The sequence below is a fragment of the Arvicanthis niloticus genome, chromosome 23 (assembly GCF_011762505.2).
Source record: "Arvicanthis niloticus isolate mArvNil1 chromosome 23, mArvNil1.pat.X, whole genome shotgun sequence".
In the NCBI taxonomy this organism is placed as follows: domain Eukaryota; kingdom Metazoa; phylum Chordata; class Mammalia; order Rodentia; family Muridae; genus Arvicanthis; species Arvicanthis niloticus.
The window spans coordinates 15,811,674-15,836,807 of record NC_133430.1 but is presented as its reverse complement, the minus strand read 5'-3'; the positions used below and the strand labels follow the sequence as shown (position 1 = coordinate 15,836,807).

The window sequence follows — 25,134 nt, the reverse complement described above, 5'->3', positions numbered from 1 at the left end:
TAAGTTACAATCAATGTATTTTATTGACTTAGGCCTCACATCTACACTTGTACAGATGTATATATACATACAAAGCATATTTCTCTTATCAACTCTTTCAAATATTAATTGCCTATAAACTATGACAAGCAGCTTTTATAAACACTGATACATATATCATTTGATTCAATGATTATTTTAAAAAGAAAAACAAAAAAATTCATTTGCCAACTGAGATTTCATCCACTGTAAATGGTTGCATTTTCTTTTAGGATGAGAAAACAAGAGTTCATTCCCAAACATTTGTTGTACTTTTCTTTGTTAGAAACAAGGAAGTGTGCTCTGTGCCAAACTTGTTCCAATGAAAGACAAGACCTGAGCCCCAGCTAGAGCCCAGGTCTTCTGTGGGTTCCGGAAGCAGCTCTGCTGGCTTGGTTTTTTTTTTTTTTCAAGGTCTTGATATGTGACACACAAGTTGGCCTCCAACTTTCAATTCTCCTGCCTCGGCCTTTGAATTAACTGGGATTACAAGTATACATCATCTCACTCAACCCAGTAGCAGTCTTAATTTCCTAAAGACTATTGTTAAGACGCTGGTTTTGGTCGTTTGGCAGATGGTCCATCTGAGTTAGCTCTACCAGTGTTATTTTCATCTTCTGCATCATCTTCAGCATCACCTTTTAAAAGAAATGTTTGTTGTATGGCATTATGTTTAATGGATGAAAGAAATACAAATAGGTAAAGCGACTGATAGGAGATCATTCCCCTTTAGGGACTAAAAACCCACACATATCTTACATTTTATAAGTGCTAGGAGGCAGTAGGATTGCTCAGTGGGTAAAAGTGAACGCAATACAAGTTTGGTGACCTGAGTTCAATCCCTCGAACCCAATAAAAAGGAGAAAACCTACTCTACATATGCAACATGCTACCCACGTGCACATAAAGTAAGTGAATTTGTAAAAACTGCAGGAATTTGGTGAGCGTGATAACCTTTAATCTTAGCTCTTAGGAGGCAGAGACATGCAGATCTCTAAGTTCAAGGCCAGCCTGATCTACATAGTAAATTCCAGGGGAGCCAGTGCCACACAGTAAGGTCATGTCTCAAAAACAAAGTAAATGTACGCCTTTCATTACAGCACTTAGGAGGAAGCAACAGGCAAATCTTTGACTTCAAGGCCAGCCTGTCTATAATGTAATGCTAAACACTGGCCCCCAAAGTCTGGTTGCCCCAGGGATGAGAGAATCATCACATACATCAAGAAATGATATATGGCCGGGCAGTGGTGGTGCACGCCTTTAATCCCAGCACTTGGGAGGCAGAGGCAGGCCGATTTCTGAGTTTGAGACCAGCCTGGTCTACAGAGTGAGTTCCAGGACAGCCAAGGGCTACACAGAGAAACCTTGTCTCGAAAAACCAAAAACCAAAAACCAAAAAAAAAAAAAAAAAAAAAAAAAAAGAAAAAGAAAAAGAAAAAGAAATGATATGTGACCCCACTCCTTAATTGAAAACTATTGGTTGAATAAAGATGCCTAACGCCTATAGCTGGACAGAGGAGAGGTAGGTACGGTTTCAGTTCTCGTGGATTGAGGAGAACCAAGAGAAAAAAAGATGGAGAGAAGACACCATGGGGTAGGTGAGTCATGAAAACATGGCCAAGCCATGAGGGCAGGCCAGTTGGGAGTTAAGAGCAGCCCAGATGGAACATGGCCAGTTATAACTTGGGGTTATTGATGGGAAAGTGGATCAGAATAGCTTAGAAGGGAGCTATCTGCCCAGCTCTAGTGCATTAAAAAAAGTGTATTATAAATATAAAAGTTGTGTGTCGTTTGAGACCTAAGTGATCTAAGGTGGAGTAGAAACTCCCACTAGATTACAACATATTGCACCCAATATGGGATACCATTTTGTAGACATATGATTCCAATTCTTCCTCCTAGACCAATGCTCCCAGAAATAAGACTCAGACGCAGAATATATGTACAACTACCTTGGCCATATAGCTAGGCTCTTCTCTGACTAGATCATAACTAAGATAACCTATTTATTTTAACCTATTTTCTGCTACTTATATGGTTGTCTGTGTTTAGGTACCATGTTACATCTTCCTGGGTGAATCTCCCCTGCTCCTGGCTCTATTCCAGGATTTTTTCTGCTTCCTGGATGTCCCACCTCTATTTCCAGCCTGAGCCATAGCCCATATGCTTTTTAATTGACAGGTGATGCATCCATACAATACACAAGATATTCTCTCTATACCAGGGTTACATATAGAGGCCCTGGGTGGTAGTTTGAATGGGTATGACACCTACAGTCTCAGATGTTTGAATGCTTGGCCCATAGGGAGTGACACTATTAGGAGGTGTGGCATTGTTAGAGGAGGTGTGTCAATGTGGAAGGCTCTGAGGTCTTATATATGTTCAAGCCAGTGGGATAGTCTCCTACAGATGAAGATGCAGAACCACGTGTGACTGCACTCTGCCATGCTTCCTGTCATGGTGATAATGGCCTACATCTCTGAAATGGTAAGTCAACCTCAATTAAGTGTTTGCCTTTATAAGAGCTGCCTTGGTCATGGTGTCTCTTCACAGCAATAGGACCCTAACTAAGACAAGCTCCATATCCACAAACAGCCACACTGTTCCTTTCAGTCTTACATGTACTAATTTACTTTCAACCTTTATAGATTTGCCTATTTTGGACATCCCATACAAATGAAAATAGAGTGTATAACGATTTGTGCCTGACTGTTGTCTTAGAATTCATTACTGTGATAGCATGAGTTCACACTTCATTCCTTTGTGTATATATGTATTATGATGTGTATGTACATGCCATAGTACACACAGAGTTCATCATCTCAGTATAGGTTTTTACCTTCCATTTTAAGAAAGGGTCTCTACATACATGAAGTTTCCTGGCTCCATCTCCCAACTCATTGATTTCATGGTGTTACATGGGTTCTGGGGAGTCAAACTTAAGCCCTAATGTCTGTAGCTACTTGTAGTTTAATTGTTGGAAATTACCCAACAATCTCCCTAGCCCAATACTTCATTTTACACACTATTATTCAACAATTAAAAGAATGCTTATGTTCTTCTCAGATAATGGGCATTTGTATTATTTCCATTTTATAGCTACTAATGAACAGTGCTGCTAAAATCAATGTATTGAGTTTTGGTATAAACATATTTCCAGTTAACCTGGAGAACTAGTGGTTTAACTATGGGTAGTATGGCTAAGTTTTTAGGAACTCTAAAGTGGACAAACCATTTTACACTTCCACCAACAGTGGCCTATCATATGTTAGTATGACAGCTAAGCTTGTTTGTCGACTTGCCCAGCCCATGTGAAAAGATATGGAAGGAAGCTTTTGCTTTTTGCCTGCTTGCCCTCACTCTGACTAGCAAGTACATCTATCCTGTTACTGAGATGCCCAAGATGTTCCTTTGTTGGTATTAAAAACTAATTCTTCAGGATTCCAACATAGACTGAAAACTGGCAGCTCTCTTATGACTTTCCAGGGACTCCAGTACCTGATTGGGACTGTTGAGGCATCCAGTCTCATGGACCAAACAACTACCAGAATCTTAGCCTTTCTGTCAGGAGACAGCCATTTTTGGACTCAGACCACTGGCCATAAGCCCTGCTAATATCTTTATATACACATTTATTCTACCAGTTCTGCTCCTTTGCAGAGCCCTGACTAATACATCTAGCTATACCTATAATATAAAGAATAGGGAAGTACAGTTTAACTTCCTCTGCAGAAGAACTGATTCCTTAGCTCAGGACAATGAAATAGCTATCTTGGTGTTCAATTCAAGATTAAAAATAAGCCGGGCGGTGGCGTATGCCTTTAATCCCAGCACTTGGGAAGCAGAGGCAGGTGGATTTCTGAGTTCGAGGCCAGCCTGGTCTACAGAGTGAGTTCCAGGACAGCCAGGGCTACACAGAGAAACGCTGTCTCAAAAAAAAAAAAAAAAAAAAAAAAAAAAGATTAAAAATAAATTTAACCAAGGTCAATTGTGGTGGCACATTTCTTTAATCCTGGCACTGCTGAGGCAGAATCAGGCAGGTCTCTGCAAATTCAAAGCTAAGCCGGTTTAACCGTTACACGGTGACAATGTCTACAAAATAATTTTATTTTTATTAACAGAGCTGGGGCTGTAGAGATGGCTCAGTGGTTAAGAGCACTGCCTACTTTTTCCCTACATGCAAAAGGCACACTAGACTATCTCTAACTCTGGTTCCAGCGGATTTGATGCCCTCTTCTGGCCTCCGAGGGCACTGCACATAAGTCCTGTACAGACATACATGCAAGTAAACATCCATCTTTAAAAACAAACAAACAAGCCGCCACCCCCCCCCCCCAATTAACAGTTAATTTCTACAACAGTAGAGGGGGTGAAAGAAAGTAAGAGCCAGAGGAAGGGAAGGCCTGTGGTGCGTTTGAACATTATACGGTCCTTATACTCTGGCAGCAGCTGTGGTTACCAGCACAAGATGGCAACCTAAACATTCGATCATGGAAGGGGGAGGGGCTCATGAGGTGCCACCCCTCCCAGAGGAGCGTTTGGCAGTTAAGGGTGGAGAGGCGGGGGAGTCATTGTTTTTCTTCAGTGGTCTAATCACTGCAGAGTTGCCCTAGTTCTTGTAAATAACCCACCCATGCTCACACAAATATCCTTAAATAAACCCAGTGAGTGACAACAAAAGAAAGGCCATAAAGAAAGGAGAGGAGCCCCGTTCAGCAGGGGATAGAGAACATGACCAGAATGCATTCATACATGAATGAAACTATCAATCAATTTAAAAATACCAAAAAGCAAAACTCAAAAACCCGTTTACTTTCAAAACAATATCTACAAAACTGAGGTTAAGATTCCCTAAAACAAAGTGGGTCTTGATCATCTGAAGCTCTTCTCATTGACTCATTCATAGTCAAACATGTTTTTCTAATTTCATTCCTTTTCGTCTTTCAACAACCAGCTCCAACGTCCCGCACTTTCGGTCTTCCTGACAGCTAGCAATCGGTACAGACCGCCACACTTTCTCGAGCAGGTCTGCCTATCTCACTCAATCCTTTGCATTCTTTGCAAGGGAGTCGAGCTGACTTCGTTCATTGTCCAGCCCCTAGTCCAACGCTCGCCAGGTTGTTTTTTTTTTTTTTTTTGGTAGTACAAATGAAAAGTCGCGAAAACGGGGGCGGTGGGAGATCAGATAACGAGGGCAGAGAGGACTAACAGTTTCTAGAAGCGATTCCTCCTCCCCCCAGGCTCGCCTGCTCTAGGCTGCCCTTCACACTGCCTGCCCCCGCCAAAGTCCCCCGGCGCCCCGCCCCCGTGCTCACCCTCCAAAGCGTCGTCCGGATCTTCCGCCACGCCCTGCGCGTCCTGCTCCACTAGGGTCCCGAAGAACTCCGCTACCAACTCCTTCATCCGGACCACGCCCGCCGACAAGCTCTGGAGAGGGTCCGCGTCTCCCGACGCCTCACAGGACACTTGTAGCCGATGCGGCTCCCCGTCATAACCGACGTACTCGCCCGAAAGCTCCATGGCGACCGCTCAGCTTCAACAGCGCGCCAATAAGAAACGCCACCCGGAAGCGGAAGCCAACCCGCGGCCCTGGCGGGCGGGAGAGTTGAGTAGGAGGAATGACTTCCGATTTCTCCTTTGCCCCGCCCATTTTCTTTCGTCTCCTTCCCCGGGATTGGCTGCCTTGTGCCTGGGCCCCGCCTTCTCGCGACACCCCTGGCGGCCACTTTTCCCGCCTCCTCCTGGGCCACGCAGCGGAGCCCGGTGACAGTTGAGGATGGCCGGAGCGGAGAGCCCCGCCGGGTGCCAGGCGGAGCTGGAGCCCGTGGTATCGCTGGTGGACGTGCTCGAGGAAGACGAGGAGCTGGAGAATGAGGCGTGCGCCGTCCTGGGCGGCAGCGACTCGGAGAAGTGCTCCTACTCGCAGGTGCGCACGGCCCGGCTGCTCCCGCCGCCCTGCCTGTTTCCCGCTGGCCGCGGCAGGGCCCGCTCCGGGCGGCCCTTTACTCTGCATCACAGCCCCGGCCCGGCTGCCATTTGATCCTCAGCTTGTCGCCACCAGGGCTGTCCCTCTGTCCTGCTGGCGGTACACTGCAGGCTCCGGTGGTGGAGCAGTAGCTCTGTCCTCCAGTTGTCGCCTCTTGGTGGCCTGCTTTCCACGAGATTATTCTCGTGACCTCTCAGACCCAGATATTCTTCGCCCCACTTCTCCCACCCCTAAAGAATGTTAATGAGGGACCAGGTGGGGGAAAATAAAGGGGAAGTGGGCCGGCTTTGAAAATCTTCCGTGAGGGAGGTGCTTCTGGACACTCCTGCGGTCTAGTTTAATTAACTGCTAGTTAACTGCTAGCTGGTTTCCCCCCCCCCCCTTTTTTTTTTTTTTCTGGTTAAATGAAGTTCCGTGTGTAAGTGCTGTGTGACATCCCCTCTCCCTCGGCAGTAGATCGAAGCCAGAACATCAGGTGGCCCTAGAAAGCCAAGAGAGGAGAAAAGGGTCTGCTTGGCGTTTGTGCGACCTTGTGAACAAGAGTTTGAGGGGCTGAGATGCGTTTACTGATGTCTCCTGTACATTTAAGTACTAAAGTGGAAAAGGGTGGATAGGAAGGAAACTTAACAAGGATGAGAATTGGTGGAAGGAAACAGGCTAACTATGCCTATGGGTGGAGTGGAAGACTGGGGAAGGAGCGAAGGGACTTGGAGTTACTGTGTGGTGTAGACTGAAGTTATTGTTGAATAAAGCTTGTTGGTCACAGAATGGTCGCTGGCATTTAACTCGAAGGATCACTGTTAAGTTTCTAACCCTGGACAAAGGGGCTGCTGTACCTCTTTAACATATCAAAGTGAATGGTGGATTCCAGGTTCTCCCTGCCCTTCAGTCTCTTCCGGGGGCCCTCCTGGCTGGCAGACCCAACCCCCTACCCCAGATTTCTCCAGCCCAGGAGCTGGACTACCCCTCCCCCAGCCTCCCTTCTCTAAATAATACAACGGTTTTGTTTATCCAGGTCTCTTGGGTCTCTGGGCTGTAGCACCTGGCATCCCTTCTTCCTGCCCTTCCTTTCTCCTCACAGGGCCAGCTCAGGGTCCTTTAGACTTTGGACTCTCCCAGATGTCCTTGCCTCTATGCTCCCCCCCCCCCAAAACTGAGGACTGAACCCCAGGACCTTGCACTTGCTAGGCAAGCGCTCTACCACTGAGCTAGATCCCCAACCCTGCTCTTCCTTTTATAATAAACTTTCTTCTCCACCATCCTAAGGAACAGGCATGTCCTTTCCTTCATTCAGTGACCACTAAACCACATACCCACCCCTTCCTTGGAAGAAGGAAAGGTCCTAAATCTGTATGTAAGCTGTTTATTCATATGCTTATCTTTATACACTGTAACTAAAATTGTTGTTGGAGATAGGATCTTATGTTGCCCATATCTGCCTTGAATTTTTGATTCTCTTGCCTTCACCTCCCAAGTGCTGCTGGTATTATAAGTGTGCACCGCCATGCTTGGCTTAAAGTCTTGGTTTTGGTGGATTTTGTTTTTGTTTTTTGAGACAGAGTCACATTGTGTGGTTCTAACTGGTCTGAAACACACTATGTAGGCCAGGCTGGCCTTGAGCTCACAAAGATCCATCCACCTTCCTCCCAAGTGCTAGGATTATAGGCCTGATTTTAAGTTTTTGTCTTTAAATAGTCATATCTCTATAAGTATAGATATCAATAATAATAATAATAATTTTCTTTTCGTTTTTTGAGTCAGGGTTTCTCTGTACAGCGCTGGCTTTTCTGGAACTCAGTCTGTAGCTCAGGCTAGCCTTGAACTCAGAAATATGCTTCCCTCTGCCTCTCGAATGCTGTGATCAAAAGTGTGTGCCACCACCACCTGACAGTACTTTTTTTGTAATATTTATTTTTTAAGTATTTGTGTTGATATGTGCATGTAAGTGCAGAGGAATCTGACCCCCTGGAGTTGCAGGTGGTTGTGAGCTAGGAACTCAATGCTAATTCTCTGAGAGAGCAGATGGGCTTTTAAGCTCTTTAGTGCAAGTCGATTTTAAAAAGCTTATTTACTGATGTGTGTGGGCATGTGTACCACAGAACATATGCAGACAGACATCAGAGAATCACTTTGTGGAATCTGTTGCCTTCTCCGCCTTTATGTGGGTTCTGGAGATGGAGGGAACACAGGTTTCCAGGCTTACTCAGCCCGTGACTTCGCCCATGGAGCTGCAGATTCTTTAGTAAAATAGGAGCAAATTGAAGTACAGGTGACATTTGTGTGGTTGGATAGCAGGAGGACTCAGTAAAGCACTTGCTGCACGAGCATGAGGACCTGTGCTCACTCTGTCCCCATCACCACACACAAACCTGGCATGCTGCTGTGTAATCCCCTTCCTGGGGAGGGATGTGCCCCCACCAACATTTCTAAGTTGTGCTGTTTGTCCTTCACCTTCTAATTTTTAATTATTTTAAATCTACTAACTTGAAAAAATAGTATGGATATCTGTATACCTGTGAATGTATTGCTTTAAACATTTGTCTCCCTTGAACACACTTGCCCTTTTTTATACTTCATTACTTGACAGTAAGCAATGGGCTTCTTCTAGATGCTTCCCCATATATCTCTCCCCAAATTAAAATGATTAATTTTCATCTTTGGTTGAATTATATGCATTTCTAAAATAAAAAATGTGAGCCAAGTAGTTGGTGGCACATGAATTACCCAGCATCAGGAGGCAGAGGCAGGCAGAACTCCTGAGTTCCAGGCCAGCCTGGTCTATAGATTGAGTTCCAGGTCAGCCAGGGCTATAGGGAGAAACCCTGTCTTGAAAAACAAAACAAAACAATAGATTGTATTACTCTCTTAAGCCTGTAGACTCACCTTTATTTTCATGTATTAAAATGATTAAGCAGATCAAGATATTCACAGCTTTAAACTTCCTATTGCTATAAGAAAAAAAATTACATTAACAAGCATCAGTATAGATCTGGGTTTATAATAGTGATTTGTTTTTTTGTTAGTTAACTATGTTTTCTTCTTTTTTGTTTTGGACTGGTCTGTCAGGGCTCTGTGAAGAGACAAGCACTGTATGCCTGTAGTACCTGCACGCCAGAGGGGGCGGAACCAGCAGGGATTTGTCTAGCTTGCAGTTACGAATGTCATGGAAGTCATAAACTATTTGAACTATACACAAAAAGGTAATGTTTTCTCTGAGTGTCTTCTGAATGTTTAGATTCTCTTGCAACCTCCATGGCTGGTTAATCTTGCTTTTTATTCAGAGTAATTGTGTGTTGGTAAAATTTAATACGGGAGGGAGGGAATGGTTTTTCCATAGGCCTTTTAATTATGGAGACTAACTCAAGTTTCTCATCTTTTCCTTTCATTATTTCATTTGTTTGTGTGTGAGAGTGATACAGGTATTTGTTTTTTATGTGTAGTGATGTCCAGAATTGTAATTTGTAATTGTCTTTTTTATTGTTGGAAAACTCCCAACAACAAGATAACGAACATCAAAAAGGCCACCACTTAGATTCTAGGAATGAGTCAGAGAGGGGGCTATGGTTGGTACTGAAAGAGTGATTAATTTTGAAAGAAAATGTAAATATATGTTCTTCCTTTTTTTCTTAATAGAAATTTTCGTTGTGATTGTGGAAACAGCAAGTTTAAAAACTTGGAATGCAAATTATTTCCTGTAAGTAAGCACTGTGATTACAAATGTACTTAGGAACAGGGTTGGAGAGGTGGCTCAGTGGCTAAGAGCACTTACTGCTCTTCCCATGGTCCAGTTCAGTTCCAGCATCTACAGCTACCTGTAACTCCAGCTCTAGGGGATCTCCCCATGGAAATAAAAATAAATCGTTTTTTTTAAAAAATGCACTTAATGAGCTGAGGTTGGTATTTACCAAAGTGTTTTTTATTTATATATATGTGATATATATATATATATACATATATATATATACATATATATATCACATATATATTATATATATTATAAAATATTATATATATATATATATATATATATATATATATATATTCCAAAATATTTACTTTTGAGTTTTTTCACTTTTATTTGTTTGGAAAAACTAGAGAACGTGTTGAGTCTACAGTATGCACTGCAGTTAGTGGTACAGGTCTGGGAGGAGATGTTCTTTAGGCTGATTTTTACTTGTGTTGGTCATCAGGACATGCTGAGGCTTCTAGAGCAAAGCATGTGCCTGGATGAAGAGCTATGTCTGCGAAACAAAATCCAACAGTGCTTTCAAAGAAACTGTAAGAAGACTGCAGATGAAAAGAGGAAGGATGGGGAACGCCAAATTATTCATTAATAATTGATGAAGCCTCCATATTTTTTCCTTTAAGTTTATGACTAATTTTTGATAATTAATTTCCCTCCTTTTGCTCCCTAGTAACCTGAAAGTCTTGGTATTCACTCCTGCACTTAAGGAAATGTGTGAGGACTAGAGAGAGGGCTTAGCAGTTGAGGGCGTGTACTGCACTTCCAGAGGACCTGGCTTCAGTTTCCTGCACCCAGTACTCAAGTGCACAAACCAGAAAAAACTGAAGCGAAGTGTGGTGCTTGTTCACCTGTATTCCCAGAACTGGGGAGTCAGAAACAGGTGGTTTTCTGAGTGTGAAGCCGTCCTGGATTAGTGAGTTCCAGGCCAGTAGAGCTACACCGTCTCAAAAAACAATTTTAAAAAAATGTCTTGAAATCCCAGGCCAGTGTCAATTTACATAAGCTGGTCATACAGATGATTATTTTTTATGTCTTATTGTATGAGTATATTAAATTTATCACGGTTGCTGCAAAGAGGATAGACAAAATAAGGTGATTTTTTTTTTGTCTTTGTAGCTTAAAAAAGTTATTTGTCTAATAGTGACTTTTTGTTGTTGTGACTTAAAAGTTAATGACAAACTTGTAGGAAGATACTTAGTGCAGAGAGTCCTTAAATGTATACATTTTATGGTGCATGACCTAATATTAGACCAATATATGTACTGAGATTTATTCTTTCAGGACAAATCAAAAGTAAATTCTTGCAATAAGTACAATGACAACTTTTTTGGATTATACTGCATTTGTAAGAGACCTTATCCTGATCCTGAAGATGAGGTAAGAGAATCAGAAGTTTAAAATAAACTCAAACTGAACTGGGGTTTTGTTATTGCTGTTTGTTTTAGTTTTGTTTCTTCATTTTTGTATATTATATAATTAAAATATTGGAGAGGACTTTCTTTTCCCACCCTCAGATATTTTCTAAGAAATCACAGCTTCTTTCCTCTGTGAAAGAAAATAAATATGGAAACAGGCTTCTTTTACAATTTCATTAAGTGTAAGCTGAGTCTCAGATTTCTTCTGTACACTCACTTCTGCAGCTGGCTTTCTTTTGATCAGCTTCTATAGTGAACAGCATACAAGCCCAGCTGGATGTGGTAGCTCATGCCTTTAGTCTTAGCACTCAGGAAATAGAGGCTGGTATTCTTTCACAAGTTCAGGGTCAGCCTGACTCACATAAGGAATTCCAAGGCAGTCTGGGCTACATAGGGAGATCCTATCTCAACAAGATAAGATGAGAAAACAAATGCAAGCCTGGTTTGTAGTGTCCATAAGTCAGTTAGCTGCTCTGTAGCAGAATGGCACTGTCTAGATGGTCACTGTACAGGCTTCAGTGCATATCCACAGGTATCTAACTCTATATAACACTCTAGGTATTATATAAAAACACAGTTGGTGGTGGGTCTAAGAATTTTCTATCTGTATTTAAAATTGTGATTGTGACTAACAAAAGAATTCAGCCAGTGGTAGTTATTTTGATAGTTAGTTTCTTTCTTTCTTTCTTTCTTTCTTTCTTTCTTTCTTTCTTTCTTTCTTTCTTTCTTTCTGTGGTAAAAAAAATGTGTATTTTAGAATTAGCCAGCTGTAATTGGTTTAGATTACCAATCAGTTGCCAACTTTGTTGTCAATATCCAGAGCATCATAATCCGGAGTCAACCGAACCTAGCCCTCTTCCTGCCTTCTCTCCATTAGGCCTTATCAAGATATTGACTTTGGCCACATCAGTGTCATAGTCTATTTGATCTGGTGCCTATTGGCCTTGACATCCACAATGAACACAAGTATGTTGTCTTTCATATTCTTGTGGCTGACTCAGTGGTCAGGTCGATTTGATGATGGCATAGAGGCCAAGCTTGTTTCTCCTGTCTTTTGATGGTATTTGGATCTTGGGCTGCAGGAAGGTGGGTGGCCTGCAGATCTTTTCGTAGCTGTGGATGCCTTTTAACATAGCCATGTTGGCTTTCAAGGCCTTCACTTTGGCTTTGCCTTTGGGGTGGGGGGCAGGCACTTCTTTGATTTCAGTGCCAGTCTTAGTATGTAGCCCTGTCTTGTCTTAAACTCAGCTTCGAGTACAGGGATTCCTTAGCCATTTTTCTTAACACTCTCAACCCCTTGTATTATCAGTCCTTTAAAACCTTGCCATGCAGATAAACAACGAATTGTTTTATCTATTTTATGTATGTGAGTGTTTTACCCATGTGTATGTATGTGTACCAAGTGGGCACCTGGGGCACAGGGAGGGCATCGGGGCTTTGGATCCCCTGGAACTAGAGTTGTCAGTCTCTCTGAGGGTGCCGTTAACTAGTCAAGGTTCTCTGCTAGAGTAGCAAGTGTTCTCAACCACTGAGTCATCTCCTTGTCAGGAATGAGATTACACAGCTTTCTGAGTTCTGGGGGATATCTCTAATGATCTCTGTGCTGGCTTCCCATGTCCTTAGGCAATGTTTTATTTGTATATTTACTGATCTGAAAGAGTACTTTGTGCATATAGAGGAGTTAACTTCCACCTTTCTGACTTTTTAATCATCTGGGACCATAATTATTCAAACAATTTGTACATAAGGGGAAATTGTGTTTTCATAAATATCTCTTAGAACTGGATATTAAAATGTTTCTTATAGTACTTTTGAAACAGAAGACTCCCTCTCAAAAAAGTAATGAATTAAGAGACAGAAAACAAAACTGTCTGTCTGTCTGTCTGTCTGTCTGTCTGTCTCTCTCTCTCTCTCTCTCTCTCTCTCTCTCTCTCTTAAGAAAACACCACAGTAAAGGGATGGGAAAACAATAAGATGTTAGTTCGTTGGTATGAAATCCTAAAATAAATAGAAAATCATCCCCCATACTCTACTTGTGGTGAGTCACCTTCCTAGTGTTGGCTATCAGGGAGCTTTGATAATCACTTGTAGACGACCTCATGTGGACTGGATTTGTCCACTTGACTATTCTTATGTGGATAGGTTTCTCATAGAGCTGCAGGAGAATTACCTCATTCTTAATTCCACTGTGGGCCAGATTTACTTCTATACCCTAGAATTCAAACCAGTCATTAACAAAGGTTTTTTTTTTTGCCAGATTCCAGATGAAATGATACAGTGTGTGGTCTGTGAAGACTGGTTCCATGGCAGGGTAAGCAAGACTTTGACCCTTTAAGATGTGTCCCATGGGGTATAATGGTACACGCCTACCATTCTAGCACTTAGTGGGTGAGGGAGAAAGATCAGAAGTTTAAAGCCATCCTCAGTTACTTTGAGACCATGTCTCAAATAAATGGAGCTGGGAAATTACTCACTGGGTCAAAGAGCACATCTTTAATCCTAGTACTTGGGAGGCAGAGACTGGCTGACAGCTGTAAGTTTAAGGCCAGTCTGGTTTACATAGCAATTTCCAAGTCTGCCAGCACCTACATAGTGAGACCCTGTCTCAAAACAATATTTTTGTTTTATTTTACATTCCTTTTGATGAGGATGTGATCTGTGTGTTTTTGCACTGTTTATAAAACAACACATTCAGTCCCAGCACTTGGGAGGCAGAGGCAGGCGGATCTCTGAGTTCGAGGCCAACCTGGTCTACAGAGTGAGTTCCAGGACAGCCAGGGCTACACAGAGAAACCCTGTCTTGAAAAACTTAAAATAAATAAATTAAAAAATAAAAATAAACAAAAAACCCCAACACATTCTAGAGGTCTCAGCGATCACAGGAAACATCTGGGTTTCTATATCCACAGCATCTTGGTGCCATTCCCCCTGAGAGTGGGGATTTCCAGGAGATGGTGTGCCAGGCTTGTATGAGGCGCTGTTCTTTCTTGTGGGCTTACGCTGCCCAGTTGGCAGGTAAGTGTTTCTGTGAGATTGATATGGCACAAATTTAAGCTCGTGAAATGTGCGTGTTCAATCCAGAATTTTTAGTAGCTATTTTTAACTGGAATTTAGAGAGATCTAGAAATATCCAGCCATGTCCCTCTTCCACCCAGTGCTTTTAGACTGGTTGGGAGCCTACCAGGAACAGATGTGGACTTGACTACTGTGATGCAGAGTATTGACGTGAGCAGCATTAGGGAAAGTGCACGAGGTAGAGTGTGGATAAGTAGAACTGAAGTACGCACTTCAATAGATGTTTGAAGGGGTTGCCATCATAATTCTTAGGGTTATGATGATACAATGCCTTTTACTTGTCAGTAATGGATAAATATTTCTCACAGTTCTTAAAACTGACAGTAAGTGACTGATATGAAGGCCATTCTTCATACATGAGACTTTGCTGTGTGTCCTCAAGCCATGGAGAGAACATATAGTCTCCTCTAGGAATGTTAATTGCAGTTATGATGGAAGGCTCTATGACCTAATCACCTTTTAAAAGCTGTACCTTTTAATACTACTGTACTGGAGGTTGACTTTTAACATACAGATTTTGTGACGTGTATGTATCCCATCCAGAGCAGATGGGGAAACAGCATGTTATGAGGCAACACACCAAGAAACAGTAAACACACAAGCTGTCATGGTGGGTAACTCTCTCTGCTGATTCTACTTACATTGGGCATATTTTCTGCTGCACCATCTTGATTTCCTGTGCTCACCTTTAGGGACTTTGAGCATACAAGCTACAAGCAGTGTAGCTGTGTCTAAGATCTCCTCCTACACTAGCAAGCTCAGGGTTGCCACAGTCACAGCTCTTTCTGTTCATTCTCCTCCTAGATACCACTGACTTTTACAGACACTTGAGCTGTATGTATTTCCTACAGGATTTTCCTTTTTGCTTTTGGCTGGTTGGCTGTTTTGTTGTGTCTGTAGTCTTTTTTTTTTTTTTTTTAAAGATTTATTTATTTTATATATGAGTACACTGTTGCTCTCTTCAGACACACCAGCAGAGGGCATCAGATTCCATTACAGATGGTTGTGAGCCACCATGTGGTTGCTGGGGATTGAACTCCGGACCTCTGGAAGAGCAGTCAATGCTCTTAACCACTGAGCCATCTTTCCAGCCCATGTCTGTAGTCTTAAGGATCAAACCCAGGCCCTCACATGTGCTAGGCAGGAACTTTCCACTAAGCCTCCCCCAGCACTGTCTGGCTGATTTTTCAAGGCAGGGTTTCTCTGTCACAGTGGCAGGCCTCAAACTCCTGGATCCTCATGCCTTAGTCTGGGTTTTCTTTGTCTTTCCCTTCCTGTCAGATGCTTTGCCCTAGAGTGCAGCATCATTGCCCACCATTAGTTCCTTTGCCATTTGTCTCCAGACCCATCCTGATTCCCTCCTTTCAATTAAAAACTGGTGTTTCCTGAATGATCTTTTTTCTGTGTTTAGTTAAATCCCTTCCCACTGCCTTGTTTCTTTAGGTAGCGCTTCTTTTAACATCTATATTGTATACATTTGTATTATGTACAAAGTGCTTATGTAGTGATGCATATTTTTTAATGACCCATTTATTTGGCTAGGCAGGCATACTGGTAAGAGTGCTAATTCATTTCTTGTTGTTGCAGAGATTCAGGTTGCCTTGTTTCCTAGTCTGAGCTATTTTAAGAGTGTGATTTCTTGATGTGAGAGGCCTATGGACAACTTTGTTGTGTGTGTCTCGTTGAACTCTCAGTCACCAGGCTGTCTGCTGAAGATGATGGGCTGCTGCTGAATGCTACTGGGATGGGAGACCAAGATGTCGTCAAGCCTGAAAACGGAGCTCCCCAAGAGAACACCCTGAAAGAAGATGCTCCAGAACATGGAAGGGATCCTGGCAAGGAGGTGAAAGCTGAGCAGAATAACGAGCCCTGTACCAGCTCCAGTTCTGAGTCTGACCTCCAGGTAGTATATGAAATTCAAGCCACATCCGAAGTGAAACTGAGGGCTAGATGATAGCATAGCCAGCTGAGTGCTGGGAGCTGGAGTTTGATTCCCAGACCCACGAGAAAATACTGGGCATGGCCTAGGGAGGTGCCTCAGTTGGCAAAGTGCTTGATATACAACAAGAAGACTTTAGTTCTCTAGTACATGTGAAGAAAACAAAATGGCCAGGTTGGGCATGATGGCACTTTGATCCCAGGACTTAGAGGCAAAGGCAGGCAGAGAGTTTGAAGCTCGCCTAGTCAACATAGCAAGTACCAGTTTAACCTGAGCTACATAGTGATACCCTGTCTGAAACAACAACAAAGCCTTGTGCAGTATGCATCTGAATGCCAGTACTGAGACTTTGGAGATGAGAGGATCCTTGGAGTTTGCTGACAGACATTCTAGCCAATCAGTGAGCTTTAGGTTCAGTGAGAGACCCTATTTCAAAAAAGAAAGTGGAAAAAAATTGATTGAAGAAGACTCTTGAATGTCAGTGTCCTTCTCACACACACACACACACACACACACACACACACACACACACACACACACGGACAGAGAGACAGCTGGGCATGTGGTTAAAAGCAGTGGCTGCTTTCCAGAGTACCTGGAGTTGACTTCTAGAACCCACATGTTTTCAGATGCCCTCTTAGAGCCTTCCTGGGCACCAGGCCTGCATGCACATGTTGCAAAAACACAAATGCAGGCAATGCACCCACGCACATAACAAAATTATTTTTTTAACCTAAAATTACAAATACAAAACCTCACTTCAAAAGTAAATTTTATTTCAGACAGTGTTTAAGAATGAAAATACCAAAACTGAGCCGCAGTCCAGCTGCAGACTTCAGGAACTCCAAGCCAAGCAGTTTGTAAAGAAAGATGCTGCCACCTATTGGCCCTTGAACTGGCGCAGCCGACTGTGCACCTGTCAGGACTGCATGGTAAGTGTCTGACTCCACCTGATGTTCACAGATTAGACACACTGCAAGACTTAATCATGAACCATACAGGAGCTCAGGGGACACTGATTTCCTAAGGACCACATTTATGAAGTCATACTTGTAGACTGAGTTCTTGTAGAGGGAATAGGAATTATGTGATAGTTCTATCAAGTTTTAGTAGAAAACAGTTCTGGGGATGGAGAGAGGGCTCAACCGGTAAGAGTACTTCCTGCTCTTCAAGAGGACCCAGCTCAGTTCCCAGCATCCTCATGGTGGCTCACAAGTGTCTGCTCACAAGCCCAAAGGATCTGCTAGCCCCTTCTGGCTCTGTGGGCACCTACTTCATGTAGTACACTAACATATGTCCAGGCAAAATACCAATGCATATGAAAATAAAGTAATTTTTAAAAAATCTAGCAGTTCTTTTCTTTGTATCATAGAATTGCATAGAAAACTAAGAACTTAAAGATTAGTAAACTAGTAGATTTTAAATTCAGACTATATAGACCATATGTCCTGTGGAAGTTGGAAGATTTCTGAAAAAAATCTGGGCCAAAAGTATAAATTCAACAGGCAACTTTGAAGCTCACAGTTTTCTAGGTGTGAATTTAAAATTTTTAAAGTTATTATTTATTCTCTTCAATTTGACTTTCTGAAAATGACATTCTAAATGAAGGAACTGGAATTTTTTTGTTTGTTTGTTTTTAAAGAAAATGTATGGAGAACTAGACGTCATGTTCCTGACAGATGAGTGTGATACAGTCCTGGCTTATGAGAACAAAGGCAAGAGTGAGCAGGCCACTGACAGAAGGGACCCTTTGATGGACACCCTTAGCAGCATGAATAGAGTCCAGCAGGTGGAGCTGATTTGTGGTAAGTACTGTTCATGAGGTTTGCTTTATCATGCAGGGAGCTGGAGAAGCATCTGGCTTCTAACTCTAATGGAAATTAGAGTTATGGAGTAGACCCTAGCTATTGTTTGACTTTGAATAATGCTGAATAGTTTCGTTGCTGTTACAATGAATCATTAGCATTTCATGCTAGAATAATGTTTAAGAAACCACAGTTTTCACCAGGTGTTGGTGGTGCACGCCTTTAATCTCAGTACTTGGGAAGCAGAGGCAGGAGGATTTTTGTAAGTTTGAGGCCAGTCAGGAAGAAAGGAAGGAAGGAAAAGAAAGAAGCCACAGCATGGACTATTTTGACTAAGGGTAGATACCTGAACACAGACTAATAAGAGTGTCTCATCCTTTCAGAAGGGTTTCCACTGAGCATCGTACCTCCCTTTGGGAAGTCCTTGGGTGCTTGATGCTTTACAGGAAATCATGAAGCCCCAGCATGCTCTGGTGATTCAGGGTTTCAGTTTTAGCCACTTTCCACTTGGATTCTACAACCTTTGTGTCCCTTTTACAGCAGTGATCATTTCCTGTACTGGTAATCAGTTATTCTGTACATTTGAGGCATTATCACAGCTGATGAATCTCTTAAACACAGCCCCTATCACTGAAAAACAGTCAAGTTCTTGGAGTCTGCACGTGCATGGGTGCGTGCGTGTGTGCATGAACACATAAATTCACCCCAAAAAGTGATATATTCATATGAAAACATCATAATGAAATCTATTACTTGTATACCAACTAAGAAAAACTAAGTTTTTAATCTAATGAAGGTTGGTTTAAAAGAATAACTGGTCTTTGTGAGTTTGAAGCCTGCCTGGTCTACAGAGTGAGTTCTCTGGATTTTAAGTAAGAATATATTGGTATAAACTATTAAACACTTGCCTTGCAATGACAAAAGTTTTAAAAGTATGTGGCCTATGTGAATTTGAGGTATTTTTGTGCTTTTGATTTAGAATACAATGACTTGAAGACCGAACTTAAAGATTACCTGAAGAGGTTTGCTGATGAAGGCACGGTATGTTGAGTTCGAGAACTTTACCCATAACCTTTTCCACTTGAATGAGTTGTTCATTTTCTTTAATGTTAAAAAATTGATGGGGAAAAAAAAGATTAAAATAACACCAGCATGGTGGCACATGAGCCCAGCACTTGGGAGGCAGAGGCAGGTGAGTCTTTGAGTTGGAGGCCAGCTTGCTCTACACAGTGAGCTCCACAACAGCCAGAGCTACACAGAGAAACCCCGTCCTGAAACACCTAAACCAAACCAAACCAAACCAAACCAAAGTCCAACCTAACGGAGTATTGAGTTCCTTTTTGCTGCCTGTCTCAGCTTCCCAAAGGCTGGGATCACAGGACTGACCACCAGGCCTGGCTGAGGAGCTGAAAGTTTAATGCAGAAACTACTTACTAGGTATTGGCAGGCCATGGAAGATCAGTAAGGATCAGTAAGGGACAGTGAAATGTCAAGGGCAGGACAGTTACACGGGGTCTGACTGGAGTAGAGAACTATTGGAAGGAGTCTGCTGATTCAGCTCCTGGGAAGGGGAGTGGGAAGATGACTCAGCAGAAACGGTTAAAATAGGTTTCTGAGAGAAGCCAGAGTTGGAAGGAAACTAAACATTCTCTTGCATAGTCTGTCTGTACTTTTTGTTATGGTTATTTTTGTTTTATGTGTATAAGTGTTTGCCTCTGTGTATGAATGTATACCACATGCATGCCTTGTCCTGAGGAGGCCAGATGGAGTTGGATGCCATGGGACTGAACTACAGCTGTTGTGACCTACCACGTGGGTTCTGGGCACCAAGGGCAGGTCCTCTGCAAGAGCAGCCTGTGATCTTAGCCACTGAGTCATCTCTCCAGCGCCATTACTGTACACCATTACAGTACACTGTACTGTAAGATAGCATGACTGTAAGTTGTATAATGCTTTAAAAATAGAATCTGGATAGATGTCTAGGTACTTCCCTGTCTTTACTGCTCAAGTGTGTGGCAGATTCTCACCTTCATCTCCGTGGCCTGAGACTGTCGTTTTGGATCCAGGCAGCTGGGTGAGGACCTCAGGTGCGCTGCTGCTGCCTCCTTGGAAACAGTCCTGCCAGTCTACTTGGCTCTGCCTTAGTCCTCGTGGATGATGGAGGCCATGTCTCTGGGTTTCTAGATAGGGCTAAGATGCTGTTTCTGTAAAATGAGTTGTAAAGTCAGACACTACAAGGGTGTTGTCCCAAATGGTTCTTGTTTTGTTGTTGTTTAGACAGAGCCTCACTGTTTAGTGGTGGCTAGCCTGGAACTCCCTTGATAGACCAGGCTGGCCTTAAACTCAGAGAACCACTTGTCTCAGACTCAGTGATGGGATTAAAGGTGTGTGTCACCATGCCCAGCTCTGCCTTCTTGTCTTGTGCTTTAGAACTAGCCCTGCTTGTCCACATCTCGTGGGTCACATCTGTGCCTTCTTCCTTTGCTGCAAAGTCTCTACTTGAGCTGCTTCTTGCTAGCACTGAATGTGTCATGGCTCTAGCCTCATGTAACCTCTGCACTCTTCAGACTGCAAGACCTTCTCAGCCCCCAGCTAGCTCCAGCTCAGTACAGACCCTGCCTCAAAGGAACAGTGCAGAGTGATTCTCCTGGGGCTTCTGTGTGTGTATTCTGTGTATTCCTGAGAATACACCCTACCTCCTTTCTCTCTCAAAATCATATTTAAAAAAATGTCTTTTTCAGTTTATAATTGGAAACTATTTTATGCAGAGAAAAATTTGCATTTGATGGGATAACTTAAAAGAACAGAAAATGTAGTTTTAAAAATTATTTGGGGCAGGCCAGGCATGGTGACACATGTCTTTAATCTCAGCACTTAGGAGGCACAGTCAGGTGAATCTCTGTTAGTGGGTTCCAGGACATTTAGGGCTATATACTGAGACTCTGTCTCCAAAGGAGGGGGTGTTATTTGGGAGGCTGGAGATACGGCTCAACAGTTAGGAGGGCTGCTCTATCACAGGACTTGAGTTTGATTCTCAGAGCCCACAGGGCAGCTCATACCTGTCTGTAACTCCAATTCCAGGAAATGTAACATTTTCTACTGGCTTCTGTGGGGATTGAACATACTTGATGCACAGACATGCAGCAAAACACCCATACACATAAAACAATATACATATATTTTTAATTATTTGTGTGGCTAATGAGATTGTTCAGTGGATAAGGGCACGTGTCATCAAGCTTGATAACCTACGTGGAACCCATAGTGGAAGGAGAGGACTCCTGAGAGTTATTCTCTGACCTTTGTACATGTGCTTCTCCCTAGTAACTAGGTGAACATGACTGAAGACAACTAGTATTCAGCATCTGACTCTGGTGTGTGAGGGCTTAGCTCTCCTGCCACAATACCTGTGGATAGAGAGTATTTTCTTTCATGGCTTTCTGTTAGTGTTTGTAATCCAAGGTCAGGACAGATCCTTTTGGTCATGTGCATTCATTTTTCTTGTGTTCTCTTCCTTTTCCTTCTTACCAATAAACACATGTGTTACTTTTGTATTGAAAAGAGATGAAGAAACCTGTCTTGTGATAGCTGCAGTAGACTCAGGGCTGGGTTGTCCCAGCTTACCTCATTTTAGTCCATGTCATTCCTTGGCCTTAGTATTACAGACACCTTTGTATATGAAGCTTTAAGTCCTTTGTCATAACTTAAAAGTAGTACATCCATAATTTGACTCAGTTTTGAGGGCTTTTATTTTCTCCCCAACCATTTTTCTACTGATGTAATAACCATCTTTTTAAAACTCAAGGTACATTTAAAATTTTTTTTTTCTTTAAGATATTCTTCCCCATCAGTGCTGAAGAAAGCACAAAAGAAAGCCAAGGGTTGTGGTACGCCTTTATCCCCAGCACTTGCAAGGCAGAGGCAGTGTATATGCCTTTGTGTTCCAGGCCAGCCAGGGCTACAGAGTGTGACAAGAAAGCACAGACCTAGAGCAGAGTACTTTGTTTTCCATTGTGCTTTGCAGACCAGAAGGAAGCTGTGCTGCTGAGCATGTGCAGTGACCTTAGGTCTCAGGTCACTGTGTGGGGGCTCTGGGATGGTTCAGCTGGTTCCTACTACATCGCACCATGTGCATCATAGACTGTAGCTCACCTGATCTTCCAGTGGCTCTGCTAGATAGCTGCTGCTTTTATAGTTTCCATGGGCAGATGCTGAGGTAGGTGGTGCAAACTGAGGTTTGAGCCATTCTCTGCTGCCTAGCTGTGTGTCTGAGTGGTCAGCCTCTGTGGGCCTTGGCGACCATTTTTGTAAAAGGGTGGTGTTGACTATACACTAAGATACAGAGACCTGCAAATGTGGTTTGCCTTAGGGTTTCTCCTACTGCTGTGAACGGAAAGCAGTGCCCTGAGTAAAACTCCTTTGAGCTGTACATCTGCCACTCTTGTTGGGGACAGACTTGGTTACCGCACAGCTTACTCTGTTCTCTGCTCTGGTTCTTGCCAGCTTAGGTGTGTACGGCACAGTTTCCCACTCAATGGATATACCCACATTTAATCTTGGTGAGTGGAGGGGTGCCTGCAATTTTTTTTTTTGTTTGTTTGTTTGTTTGTTTGTTTTGGTTTTTCGAGACAGGGTTTCTCTGTGTAGCCCTGGCTGTCCTGGAACTCACTCTGTAGACCAGGCTGGCCTAGAACTCAGAAATCCGCCTGCCTCTGCTTCCCAAATGCTGGGATTAAAGGCGTGCACCACCACCGCCCGGCCTGCAATTCTTTTCTGTTTTATTTTTGTAGGTTTTAAACCTGGAACACATTAGGTAGCCCAAGGTGGCCCTTGAACTTGTAGCTGTCTTCCTATACTAGGGTTACAGACTGCCACCAGGGTAGCTCTGCTGCCTCTGGAATTACCCCGTGCAGTCCTTTTGCTTGCTTGTGAGTGCTCTGACCTCTTGTTGCTATTGGATAATGTAGCTCCCTTTCAAATCTCGGCTTTTCACCAACAGGTTGTTAAGAGAGAAGACATTCAGCAGTTCTTTGAAGAGTTTCAATCAAAAAAGAGACGGCGAGTGGACGGGCTGCAGTATTACTGCAGCTAAAGTGGAGTGCCATGCTTCCTCAGTCAGGTTCACGGAAATGCCACTGCTCCGGAATAAAGAGACCTGTGTCACACTTGGTCCCCTTTCCATCCTCCCGTGGCCTCAGGCTCCCTTCTCCTTAACAGTAGCTGCAGTGTTTACGCTGGTTTCTCAACAAGCATCCTCTATGACTCAGCTCATTCCACAGACTTCAGCCTTCCTGGCCAGGATACCTAGGATTTCTGTTGAAGAAGTTTGATTTGATCTTTCAAGAGCAAATTAGCTTCTTTTCTAGCAGTTTGCTCCATGACTTCCAGATGTGTCTCCACAGAGCTGTCGTCCTCTGGGTCCCCTGTGTCTTGCAGGTTCTCTTCCTGTCAGCCGAGCCTCTGTGGGGAACAATCCCTCTGCCCCCATGATCACTCTGTGGGGAACAAACCATCTGCCCCCATGATCACTCTGTGGGGAACAATCCCTCTGCCCCCATGATCACTCTGTGGGGAACAATCCCTCTGCCCCCATGATCACGGTGCCTTGGGGCAAAGCTTCCTCCAGCCTGCTCTGCCAGTCCTCTCAGTGCTTTCTGAGATTGGATCATGGCTTGAACTGATTGGGAACTTTTCTCTGTACCAACCTTCAGAGTAGCCAGGACTGATGTTGATGTCTGTTGGAAATTGACTCATGGCAGGATTGAGGAAGCAAGCCTTTGTTCTGAATTTCACTGATTAATTTAAAGTGAAATTTCATTACCACTCTAGTGGCCCTCAAACATCAGCGTTAGTACTGTAATGCTCCCAGGGCTTCCTGGGAATGCACTCCCGTGTGAGCCCCTTTGCTGCTGCCTAAAAATGACCACATCCTACCCCCTGACATGTGGGTGCTTTACAGAGTCCTCTGGTTTCTTACATATCAGGGATATGCATAAGCATATATTAAGAATGGACCTATTTTGATACTGTTCTGTTAGGAAATGTTATTGGAACCCCAGTAAGTTGTTTTTCTCCTTGAATCTGTGCTGAAGGCAAAGATACTGACTGACCTTAGTGGGAGTGAGTGGGGCAGTGACAGCCCTAGAAGAGAGATGGAGGATTCCAGCTAAAGCCCTCAGCTATATACATGTTGAGTCTTTGAATGTAAACAGTGTGCACAGACATTCCCTCCTGACTGGTCTGAAGGTCTTCATGGATTGTTGTATAAAATCCTGTGTTTGAGGGAAGTCTTTGAGATGGTGTGAAGTCTTTTTAAAGCTCCCACGGTCTATGTGGAAAACATCTTTTTATCCACAGACCTAAGTCACACCCTCAAGAGGAACAAGATCTGCCGTAGCACACTGTGAGGTACATTAAAGGCATTTTAGGCCATGTGTTAGTGGGGATAGTTTTGTGTGAGCAGCAGTTGTATGCAAGAATACTCCAATTCCTGGGCAAGATGAAGTAGCCTACAAATAAGGTCTCAGGAAATGGCATGGCTCCTGTACTGTGTAGAGCCTACAGCTTTCTAGTGACAGATCCTGTGAAGACTGCTATGTGGAGTTGGAAAGTTCTTCTGGCTGCAGGCAAAGCCTGTGTGCCCTGAGCTGGCATCCTAGAAATGGCTCAGTTAAAAACTCCAGGTGCCTACAGCCCAGGGATCTTCCAAGTCGAGGATATTTTGAATTTGAGAGTTGCACTTTCCTTGTACTAGCATATCCTTGAAATTTATATCTTCCCAGATGTCAGATTTAACTACCAAAAAGTTCCTGTCTGCCCTCGGTAGGTCAGAACGAGGCTGAGCAGCAGTGTCCGTGAGCAACAGAAATGCAGACAGCCAGTGTTGAAGGGCTTGCCTAAGAAAGGTTCTCCACTTAACCAGAAAACCTCTTTTTGTACCTGTTCACAACTAGTTTTCTTACTATTCTCTTAGAGAGATGGTTTGGGCCAACATGTGGCAGTTGATATTAATGCATGTTTTATGCAGAAGAAAATGTGATACTAATTGCTTTTAAGGAATTCTGGCATTGTATGTACATTTTTGTAGAAATTATTACTCAACATATTTCAATCAGGTTTCTGTAAAATTCAAATTAAACCAATTCAAAATA

The 25,134-nt window shown here is 43.1% G+C and overlaps 2 protein-coding genes across 3 annotated transcripts; one reads left to right on the top strand and one right to left on the bottom strand.

Moving 5' to 3' along the window:
- Nucleotides 1-5,604, bottom strand: Gon7 (GON7 subunit of KEOPS complex). Its single transcript, XM_076921347.1, has 2 exons — nt 5,334-5,604; nt 1-656 (listed from the first exon to the last, which is right to left on the bottom strand). The coding sequence occupies exons 1-2, from the start codon at nt 5,536-5,538 to the stop codon at nt 565-567; spliced, it is 297 nt and encodes a 98-aa protein (XP_076777462.1). The 5' UTR covers nt 5,539-5,604; the 3' UTR covers nt 1-564.
- On the top strand, nt 5,550-25,134 carry Ubr7 (ubiquitin protein ligase E3 component n-recognin 7). Of its 2 annotated transcripts, XM_076921342.1 has the most exons (12): nt 5,700-5,944; nt 9,071-9,204; nt 9,638-9,698; nt 11,031-11,126; nt 13,422-13,475; nt 14,074-14,179; nt 15,934-16,142; nt 16,961-17,110; nt 17,821-17,983; nt 18,963-19,024; nt 19,747-19,920; nt 22,983-23,122. In XM_076921342.1, exons 1-11 carry the CDS (start codon nt 5,795-5,797, stop codon nt 19,906-19,908), a joined length of 1,347 nt encoding a protein of 448 aa, XP_076777457.1. In that variant the 5' UTR covers nt 5,700-5,794; the 3' UTR covers nt 19,909-19,920; nt 22,983-23,122. The 2 variants fall into 2 exon arrangements, with proteins under 2 accessions (XP_076777458.1, XP_076777457.1); XM_076921343.1 differs by lacking the exon at nt 19,747-19,920 and having other exon boundaries at nt 5,550-5,944; nt 22,983-25,134.